Below are 11,849 nucleotides of genomic sequence, written 5' to 3' on the forward strand. Positions count from 1 at the left end.
TTAAAAGACAATACCATAGATATATACGGATCTCTGAATTCTAACATAATTACTATAGGCTCTCTATTTAGTTATCTTCAAGATACAACAGGTTTCCTTCATTACAACTATAAAATATCTGGTCCAAGTTATTAATTGCTCTCTGCTATAGCAAGGCAGACTCCGTTCATGACTTGCATTCAAGTCAAGAAGCAAAAAGAAACTCAATTTTCAAGCTCCATTAAAGACTAGTAAGAGTTATTAACAAGTTTTCTTAAGCAGCGCTAGGGGGAGACATTTTTTTCAAAGCAGTGTGTTTAAAGACAAGTTATAAAAGATTTTAAGAACACAATTGCCACCTCATGCGGGACAAATTTGATAAAAAAGTAAATATGAAACAAAAAAAATGAGAAGACAAACTAGCAAGTAATTGTTTGATTAGACCCAGGAGCATGTAGATCACTTGCAGAACTAGACCTCTGAAAATTTCACAAGGCCACTGCAACTTTGGAAACCAAGTGTCCTACCACAACTACGTAAAAGTTTTTTGCACTCACTCCTCTAAAACTTCAATCCAGAATGAATTGCGACAACTCCACCAACGAGATTTTCATATTCAACCTTCTGGAATCCAGCTTCTGAAATCAGTGAAGCAAATTTCTCCTGCAATAATTTTATTTTCAAGGAAGTCATTTAGTTAACAGACTAGGAAAATCTAGTTACAATTTCCACTTTAATAAATAACATATTTTTTATTTATGTGACTCGCGTCATGCCAGACTCAGACAGTTTCAGATTCTTAATGGGAAAAAACATATTCACTCTTCCTAATATCGAGAAACCTGCTAAGCCTACATACAGCCACAGGATTTTTCTGAAATGCATGGATGATGGCCATTTGGGTACGAGTGTATGACAAGCTCACTTGTTTTCCAGCTATCATTCCACTTAAATTGCAATTTCCATACGGCCACATCTCCACATTTTTAATTCATTATGTATATTGGCTTTATAATTATTTCCACGTGAGTACAAATATTAAAAGTATTTAGGTATATCACACGACGCCTTATACAAAATAATAAATTATATCTAAGATTGATTACAAGCAATTATGTAGGAGAATTATAATTTAATTCTATAAAAATTATTTTTAGTCTAAAAGCTGAAGGTGGCATTTTTAAAACACGCCAAAGATATGATGGAACAGGATACACTAACTTATTAATATGCAAATTGAAGTCTGACTACATCAAAAATTTACATCCTCTGTTTTCTAATTATAAAATTTACTTCTGATAAATTGTCGCATTTGTTAGTTTGGCTGTGATACACATGGACCACACTCTTGTAGAAATGTCTTGAAACTTCAGTCAATCTCAGAATCTTGTGAGAAACAAAAATATTTCTGCTCCTCAAATCAAGATTCTTACGTATAAGTACCTCCAGCTGGATTGTCTTTCCTACTTGGTATAAGATCTCCACCATTTACAATATTCAAGATCCCTGTCTCTACTCTTCTCTTCTACTTGTCAGATAAAAAAACATTTCTTTTTGTACTCTACTGATAATCTGTTGATGATCGTACCACGCCACACTAACACTTTTACTCCCATATTTATATAAATGCTTTATTTTATTAATTTTTATTTTTTTGCAAGTGTGTAAATCTTTTGAAATCATATTATGTAAGTTTATTACTGTATGTATTTTTAAGAATTTTCTTTTAACTTTTTACAATTATATAGATTAGGACATGTGATGACCACACCAAACCATGCCACGTGAACTCTTTTACTCAATTATACATAAGGATATAATATGTAAGAAAATTTATACAGTGTATTCAATACGGCCTTATTAGCTAATAAGATTAAGAACATTTTTAATTAGCTAATAAGTTCAACTTACAAGATCAAAGCTTTAGATAATACCTTCTAATTCTAACAACACTACAACCCATACAGAATCAGCAATTACAAGTCTACCCCAAACAATAATTATGTTTAATACAATGCCTATAATGATTTCAGGTATTTTTATGTATATATCCCATCTAATTCGGGTGACTTGTACTATATTGGTCAGATTGATTTGTAAGGTTATAAATGGTGATTTATCTTTGGTATATTTTTTGGTGATTTATTCAGGTGACTTGTACTATATTGGTCGGATTGATTTGTAAGGTTGTAAATGGTGATTCATCTTTGGTATATTTTTTGGTGATTTGTACTATGCTATCAGGTGATCTATACAATTGAAATTGGTGATTTTTAAGGTCTGTGGAGTTTGTAGAATAATTTGTTTTGTAGTGGAACATGATCCTATATTTGTATATATGTTGCAAGTACCCTACAAACTTCAAATGTAATGCATTGCAAAATCATGTAGCATCTCCACGTCCATTCCAAATTGAGGAAACTCTCTCTACCTGCTTCTAAAACAAGGACAAGATCCTTGCCACTTTTTTGCAATCTATAGTTGTTCACTAGGATCAGTGTCATGTCCGAAGGTCCACATTCTAGTCCACATCTCATAGTCACTAATCAAGCTAAAACCCAGGCAACAGCCAAGTGAAGTATAAGTGCCCTTTTAAAAAAATTTAACTGGCAAGGAATCAATAATAAACCTCAACTGCAATTCTATCAACAGTATAATTTTTACCTGTGGAGGAAATTTACGTATACTTTCAACCAAGTATTGGTAAGAATTCCTATCTCCGGCAACTAGCTCCCCTATGGCTGGAATGACTGAGAATGAGTAATAATCATAGCTGCATAATAAGGCCACCAACATTTAACTAAAATTCTAAATAAAATTCTATATATAAGATTCAAAGAAGAGTATACCAAATGTGCTTTAAGAATTCACGTAATATAGTATGTAAGAATTCATTGCTATATATATAATCTTCTAAAACATCTTACAACTGCTTGAAAGCTGGATTTTCCACATGGCTCAATTCAAGGCAAAGAAATCTTCCACCCTTTTTAAGCACCCTGACACAAATAAATTATGGGGATCAGGTACTGTAACAGCTACAAAATTTTCAGCTACACTTAGTCATTTCATATTCATTAAATTCTCATTAATTGAACAAACAGATTCTACACAGTTTCTGTACTATGACAAAAAGGCATCATTTTAACATGCGCATTAACAGGCATATTAGCATCGTGTAGGCAACATTTAGGTTTCATTAAGAGTCATATAATCGCGTAGACAAGATTTAGGTTTCCAATCCATAAAAGACAAGCTGATGCTTTACCGTAATTAATTATCAAAATGAATCTGTTCGTTCCTTTCTTCCTTCAGGGTGCAGCGAAAGATTTTCGATTTGCGATGGCTGTCTAATTAAATTTGGAACACTTTTAAAAGAAGCAGCAAAGTTATTGCAAGTTGCACTAGTAGTGTTTATATGTTTTTTTCTCAAGATGTGTCGAAAAGTTTGAATCGTATGCGCAACTTTCCTCTAACCAAGGGGATGCAAATAACAGAAACCATATATTTACTTTGTATTTTTGTACAAAATTAAAAAAAAAATACATGTATAAATAAATTTGGATAATGTTAAAGGAAACCATACACTTTCTCATATTTTACAAGGTTCATCATACAATAAAAAAATTAAGCATGCAACGAAACTAAGATCAGCTAATGTATCTGCAATTCTCATAGGTGATGTTGTATGATAGTAATAAAAGGGTTGAGGACTATCTCAGCTATATCTATACAATATCAACTCTTAAGCTACATTACATGCTTAGAAGTCCAAATAGCAAACAAGTTTGTTTGTAAGTTACCTGTATGCTTCAGAAAGAACTTTCTCAATATGTGTCACATTTCTAATACCAAAAGCAATTGTATAACCATCTATAGAGCCATCCTCAAAATTTAATGCTTCGGCATCTCCTTCAACCCATACTATAGATCCATCTTCTCCTAGGCCTAAAACGATACGAAGACAAATGTAAGTATGCAACTAATAACAGGTAAGGTTCGTTCTCTACAAGATTATACAAGTGGTAATTAAAATATTAATTTCTCACTATGAAACATTCCTCGCAAATTACCTCTCTCTTGGGCCCGGATTTTGCCAACATTCAACATATTTGGGTTGATATCACATACATATATCTGAGTTTCTTCCTGTAAATTCTCTTCAAACGTATCTCGTAGCGCTTTATGCCTAACACTGTTAATACTTTCTAGAATTCGGAATGCAACATCCCCTGTAATTAGAAAAAATTAAAAAATCAAGCTACAGAAATTTACATACATATAAATCTGTTTCACAGTTTAGGGTCTATAGAAACTTAAAACAAGATTTTTAATGTATAAATGATGACCTTTGAGCAAGAAATGAAAGGAGCCAAAACATAAAACTATGCTCCATTTGGTTGGAACAAATGGCATGGGAAATGGATGTAAAGAAGTAATAAAAAGAAATTTAAGGTGGGAAGACTAGAAAGGGAAATGTGAGATCACAAAGTTTTAAGTTTGCAATGTTGTTTGTATTATATGGTCATTCACTTTTTCTATTTAATATATAGTTTATGGGGGATTTAGACAAACATTCAAGACATAAAAGCTTCTAGTTCATATCGTGTCGAAACCTCTCAAAAATTAATTATCACTTATCAGGCCATGACTACTGAGATTTAAGAAAGAGAATACGTCGAAAAGATAAAAACCTGTCCCACCAGCTACATCAAGGTGCTTCATTCCAGGAAATGGATTTAGTTTGGATACCAATCTGGAAACAAAATAAACCGACTAAATTCTAGGTATTAAAGCATTCGAGGCTATTACAGATTAGATTATATTATATATAGAATTAAAGTAACAACCTTTCCTTCCATAATCTATGTAATCCAGCACTCATGAGGTCATTCATAAGGTCATAATTTGAAGCCACACTAGTAAAGACATTCCCAACCAATTTGCTCTTTTCTTCTTCCGGTACTTCTTTATATCCTAATCACATGAATATATATGTCAATTGCATGAATAAAAAGTTCTAAACTTCCAATGCAATACAGATTTTTCAGTGCTTTATATCTTTTTATGAAGACAATCCACTCGACAACTTCAGTCCTAAAGCATACACAAGCATAAGAAAATTTCTTCATAGCATAAAACAGAACAAGGAACTGACTCCAGTTTTCTTTTGTCTTGTTTGGGCTACCATATGCATATTTTTCCCATAAATTAGGAAGTCATAATTTTCTATTTCCTGATATAAGCTCCACTACATTATCATGTTCTATTAAAACTAGACTATGTTCCTATTAGTGATCCACAATATAATACACTTCTATTTTTTCAACTAGACCTGATGTATTAACACAAATAATCTGCATTATTATCATCATAATATATAGAATAAATGACCTGGATACTTAATATCTAAGATACTTGACCCTAAATATATATATATTATCACTTGTAGGGCCTTTTTTACCCACCAAATATGTATACAGAGAATGCATATCCCTAAACCTGTCTTCCTTTTTCCCAACTCTGCCCCGTGTATTCATACAGCATATAATCTTTAACTCTCCGTATACAACCAAAACAAATAACAAAAAACACAACTGTCAACAAAGACTAGAAGTTTAAAAACTTATCAGACTTCCAAATAAGATCGAAAAAAGTTAAACTCACAAAACTTTTAGATTAGCACACCAAAGAAGCAACCCAAAACTTTATCCATTCCTACACTGATTATAGGGAATCAAAAGAATCTTCAAACTGCCTGCTATTCCTCTCAGGACATATAACTTAACAAGTTGTTAAAAGTTTGACCACTCCAACAAGACACCCGTTTACGTCCCTCTAAGAGATAAAGGAACAAAAAATATTATGAAGAAGGCGTGACAATCCAGAGATATATAATTGACCGATTCTATGCCTCCTTGCAAGTATTCACCAAATAGGAGACATATATTGATATGGCCTTTGCCACTGCAAAATTTCCTTAAGGCCGATCTTGTCAAGAACATCCAACTACTGTCCACCACTCCGCCTCTCTTAACTTTAGAAGGGGTACAATTCTTCCACAAGGCTTAACCCACCTCTCTTCCTCCCCATACTGATATTAGGTCAGCCTATAAAAAGCTGACTTGAATATTCAACTATCTACTTGTGTCAGGAATCTAAATCCTCCGTAATTGCTGGCAAAGAAACATGTTCTAACAGATCCAACAGGTTAACGACTAAACTAGACCACACATTCTCCCTACTTAATGCTAAATAATTATCCCTTCAAAATAATTTCAATTTTAGATGGACATATCATGGAACCTTAGAAAGTACAATATTGAAATTCAAAAGAAACAGGCTTACCGAAACTTGTAGCATGAGAGTGCAACATAGATGCCGGAGTAAAACTAGGCAGGAGCTTACTCCTAAAATTCCTTGCAACCATTCTCAAAGCCATCGTGTAATCTGCCAGTCATTTCCCATATAAAATCAGACCATGGATCAATATACATGGATGATCTTTTACTAAAAAAAACCACGGACAACAAAATATCTTGATAAGAAACTAGAGCTGTGGAGGAGGGATAGTAGAAACCCTGAATATAATAGGTTACCAAATAAATAACGAGTGACAAAGAAATTATAATTAGAAGCAAACCAGTTTAAATGATGGCTTAACCTAGGCCTATATACACATTTTCATATTTAAAAAGTGTTTTACATATACATATAAGATAAAATATTCACCAAGTTAAAATAATTTCATAACGTTCCAATGACATAATCACACAAGTAGATGAGAACCAGGTGAAAGCACGAAGTAATCCCACCAATATTAAAGACTTAAATTAGTATTACATAACAAAAGTTTCAAACTTAATTTTTAGAGTACTCATGTAACAAAACCCCCTTCTTGTTAATACTTTAAAATTTTAGATTCTGCTTGACTTTCAGCTGTCTTTAAAACTGGAAACTAAAAGGCCTATAGTTCACACTTCACAATTCCAAATATCTGGAATTTGTAAATTAATATACCTTCCATAAACTCAGTACAAGATCAAATCAGTGTTGCAACTTGCATCAGTACTCCCAGTAGCATACACATGTTTTACGTAGACAATATATATTATAGACAAACAAAAAGAAGAATATGGGCAAGCCATGCATTTGAATTAGAAATTTATATTTCAATTCCTCTCATTTCCCAAAGACAAAACTCCACGAATCTCATTAAACTGAATATGTACATAGGTTTATCTCCGGTAACATAATATCTATCATTATTACAATTAAAAAAACTAAAGAAAAAAACTGTATAGATTCAAAAGAGTATAGAATCAAAAGATCATTGCGTGGTTCGGTAGTAAGGGATAGGATCATCAAGGAAAATGTGACTAGTATATTGCACTTGTGACAATCAGGGTCAAATCCCTAGTCTTTTTCAAATATCAAGTTTAATTTTAAACATAATAATCCCAGTACATTAGCCCCAAGTGCAACAGCTTAGGTGATCCGCAGCCCACTACGTACCCACAAAAAATAATTATTTTTGCCGTGATAATCTAGCTTATAAACTGAACTACGTGTCTAACATGTCTCAATGTGGGACCGGGATGTTACAACACTAACCTGGAATTGAACTCGGGACCTTTGTCTATAGAAACTACACTTGACTATAATTTATAAATACATCTTTCTAAATAACAAAAGTGAAACCTAGAATCTAAATTCTGTGCCAAGCCTGAATATTACCATTATAAACATTTTAAGCAAGAGCATTAGTTTCCGCGTTACTGGGGATATATGATTTTACAACTTAAAATGATCACTGATCTTAATTATTTTATACTATTCATATATACATATATATATATATATATTCTCTATAGTCAATGAGTAAAATTAGGTTTGGTACTAACATCAATTTAGAAATATATATATATATATATATAATTATTAATTATAATATTATATGTAATAATATTTATATCATAATAAGTATAATTATATGTAAATTTTATAATATAATATTTTATTTACATAATTATTCTAAATTTATTACATTTATAAATAATAATATTAATATATTATGTTTTCATTTTATTTTTTATACTTTATTACTATAACTATATTTATATTTACATAAATTTGGTTATTGTTCATACTTTAAACCGAGTAAAACAAATTTTAATATATTATGTTTTCATATAATTTTTTTGATTCTTACTTCATTACTTACTATAACTATATTTATATTTACATAAATTTGATTATTGTTCATACTTAAACCGAGTAAAATAAATTCCCCCCAACACCAAACAAATAAACTCTAACTCAAATAATAAAGATATCAACTTTGTTACAAGATATATAAACTAGACAAACAAAAACTCAAAATTGTAATCCTAATTGAATAATTTTGGAAATATACTACATGAAGTTTCGACAAAAAAAAATCGTAACTCTTATAGTAAAAAATATCAACTTTAGCTCAAGATATACTAACAAAACAAAATAAACCTAGCTTTCGTAGGAAAGATAAAAATCAAACGATTGAAAACAAAATATTTATCCTGGAGAAATTGATAATTAATTGAATTATTTGACATAAATTATTATTAAATGACCGATTTGTGCATATAGCGAAGGTGTTGAACTTATGAATTAAAGTGAAATGATAGAGTTCAAAAAGAGAAATTTGTATCAACGTAAATACACATGAATACAACACTAATATATTTTATTTAGAATAATATTACTCATTTTTATAAATATTGTTAATTATTTAATTAATGTTTATTTATAAAATTAATCGAATTCATATATAAACTTTAGGAAATTTATCAAAAATACTACTTTTTGTAAAATTATTTGCCATTTTATCAAAAAAAATTGCGAAAATACTATTTTTTTGTGAAAATATTTGCAAAAATACGATGTTACGTAATAGGTTGCATTTAGTGTGAATTGTGCAATTTTTTTAGTTTGGATTTCGGGTTGCATTCGATATTACATTTTATGTTGCAAATATGGTTACAAATTTGCAGAACGTATTTTCGCAATTTTTTAAAAAAAAAATCAAGCTGCAAACGTGGTTGCAAAATGGTTCCAAAATTGCAAAACGTAATTTTACAAATATTTTTAAAGAGTGATAGTATTTTTGCAAAAAAATTGTAAAACTTAGGTATTTATGAAAAAAATCCCTAAATTTTATTATCAACATCAAATTGTATAAAAAATATGTTATTATAATATATTAATATGTAAATTATGAAATAAAATTTTATAATATAATATAATTAAGTACGTCGTGTTTCAGTAAATTGTTGTGTATCCAAAGGATAAATTTAAACACGACATTGATTACGATCCAACTTATTTTAATAATTATTATGAACACGTGTCTATGGTCTACTTAATTTATAACCTAATTATTAAACAGCTATCTTGACGGGCCTAACAACTTGAATAACTTATTTTAACTAAAAGAAATTTACTTTTGTTAATTTAAACTATAAACACATACCTATGACTTTCTCATTTTTAACATCCTATTTAATGATCTAGTTATTTTAAATTTATTATAATTAAAATGTTAATAAAAAACATATAAATATAGGAGTAAATGATAACATTTATCAGAACATTAAGATATCAAAACGCATGCCCTTTTGTATGTTCTACGCAACTCCAGCAGAACCACAATAGGAGCATTAATGAACTATGAGTCTATGACACTAAAAACATGAAAATCAAATTTCTTCCCAATAACAAACTTTAATTACCTTCCAATTACTAAATATATAACTTGAAATCATTGTTTGTGTGCACAATATTAGGAATCCATTAGATTAGCAAGAATAACAATATAATGTTTAAGTGCCATGTTCATAGAACAAAAAACGTAGTTCTTTCATGGAAACCAAAAAATTGCTGGTTTAAGCACCTTCTTGACTGCACATACATGGGTCATGTGCACTACTGGGCTGAACTAAAATACACACTCAGGTACAATAAGCAAACTTGTAGAGTGAGAACGTATCTCACATTTTAAGATGTGAGATAAGATGTGTACCATATCTTACCATTCCAAAAAATAAAAGATAAAAAGTGGAGAGTATCTTGTCGATTGTAGCAGAACCAGTCTTTAGTAGAAGAATCACTTTTCTACACAGAGTCCATTATCAACTTTCATAATTAGTAAATGGTGTAGCCAGCTTCTACCCTAGAACATTTTAGCTTGACATATTTGTTATTATTCTTGTTTCTAAGTTAAGGAATCCTCCTAAGTGTCAACGTTCACTTTGCTTGCATTGTGAATCTATTGATGAACATGAACTTGTTGTGCCACATGAGGGTGTGCACGTGTCACGTGTGTGAACGAAACATACCCAATATGACCCACACATTACTCATTAGTAGGGTCTGGGGAGGTATTTCTCACTTGTAAGTAGGCAAGACGCCTCACATGTAAGTAGCAACCAAGTACGTATCAGGAAAGTATGTCTTGCTCGTAAATAAAGTTGGGAGCGTAAGATATAATTTAAGCTGACTAACAAGCTCCCCTTCTCCTCACCTGATCAAGCATATAACCCAAGCAATAACATATTCACTAAAGCAAAGGTACAAAAAACCTTGTGCTGTCTTTTGTTTGGTCAGCTTATACTCAATAATTTTACACAGGCCTTGGAAGCCTTGATTAGTTTCTCTGCTTTGTCTATGTTTCTCGAATTTCCTATCAGTGGAACAGTCCTGTACTCCTTTTAAAGAGATATTAACATTGTACAAAATATAGGTGGTTGCAAGAGACTATTGTAATGTTAATGGTGCTAAATTTAGCATAAAGATCACGAAAACCATATATACACGGAAACACATACACAAATCAAGGGCCCCTAGTAACTACCAAAACTCGACGAAAACGGAGAAGTAAAGAATTGTTCACACATATATCCAATATATCAAGCAAAAAGAGTCTTACACAAATAGATACAAACTCCAATGATGGTAATATGAATTCAATCAGTAAATTAAACAAATAGATACAAACCCATGTAGCTGTCAATTGAACAAAATCCTAAACATTATAAATAGATACAAACCAATTTTAAGAAGCTGCGAAGACTTACGTATTGATTTAAACCTGAATTTTTCCGGTTTAAGAGTATACAGTTGGGGGTGAAGAGGGGTGTGTTCAGGGTTTAAAGTCTTTTATAACAAGGTTTAAACATCAAGGTCTCAAAATCGGGATCGTAATTGTAACCTGGTTTAACCAACAAGAAAATTACAGCCTCTCATTCTTTTCGTGCACCATAAATAAAAAATGTTCTAAATGACAATTCAAAAGAGTTCTCCAAATTCGTTTTTTTAAACAAAAACGGAGTTTTGTCTATGGTTTTAAAAAAATTTTATTATAAAAAATGTAACTTTTAATCATGTTTATGGGGACAAAACTTAACTCCATGTTTTGTTACTAAACTTTAAGCTGCTTGGAGTAGGGTTGCACAAAGGCTGGGTTGGGTTGGTTTCGATAATTTAGTGACCTAATTAACCTCTTAAAATTAATGCTCTGTTTGGTCCATGTACGTGATCCCATGCCTCGTGAACAACCCACATTGGTGCAGTGACTTGAACTGGTAGCTTACCCTCAGCTGCTATTGTTTTCTTATTAACACGAGGCGATTCGAGTTTTTTACTTTTAGCACTTCATTCATGACATATTGATAGGATAACCATACATTCGTCAGTGTCCTTGCATCTAGTTCATAAAATGTCTGATTTACTGCATCCAACATATCATCGACATCTTTTGGCATTTTGTGCATTAATGATTAAATGCTTCTAAAAAAAACCAAGTCCAAAATATTTAAATCTGGACTGTTTGG

At 31.2% G+C, this 11,849-nt stretch overlaps 1 protein-coding gene across 2 annotated transcripts; it reads right to left on the reverse strand.

Moving 5' to 3' along the window:
- Positions 1-248: 248 nt before the first annotated feature.
- Positions 249-11,290, reverse strand: LOC141670431 (2-methoxy-6-polyprenyl-1,4-benzoquinol methylase, mitochondrial-like). Of its 2 annotated transcripts, none has more exons than XM_074476262.1 (9): positions 11,094-11,288; positions 6,328-6,429; positions 4,830-4,956; positions 4,674-4,735; positions 4,053-4,211; positions 3,783-3,927; positions 2,907-2,978; positions 2,644-2,752; positions 249-642 (listed from the first exon to the last, which is right to left on the reverse strand). In XM_074476262.1, exons 2-9 carry the CDS (start codon positions 6,419-6,421, stop codon positions 541-543), a joined length of 870 nt encoding a protein of 289 aa, XP_074332363.1. In that variant the 5' UTR covers positions 6,422-6,429; positions 11,094-11,288; the 3' UTR covers positions 249-540. The 2 variants fall into 2 exon arrangements, with proteins under 2 accessions (XP_074332363.1, XP_074332364.1); XM_074476263.1 differs by lacking the exon at positions 249-642 and adding an exon at positions 2,394-2,530 and having other exon boundaries at positions 11,094-11,290.
- Positions 11,291-11,849: the final 559 nt, after the last annotated feature.

This window comes from Apium graveolens, chromosome 7, assembly GCF_009905375.1.
Source record: "Apium graveolens cultivar Ventura chromosome 7, ASM990537v1, whole genome shotgun sequence".
In the NCBI taxonomy this organism is placed as follows: domain Eukaryota; kingdom Viridiplantae; phylum Streptophyta; class Magnoliopsida; order Apiales; family Apiaceae; genus Apium; species Apium graveolens.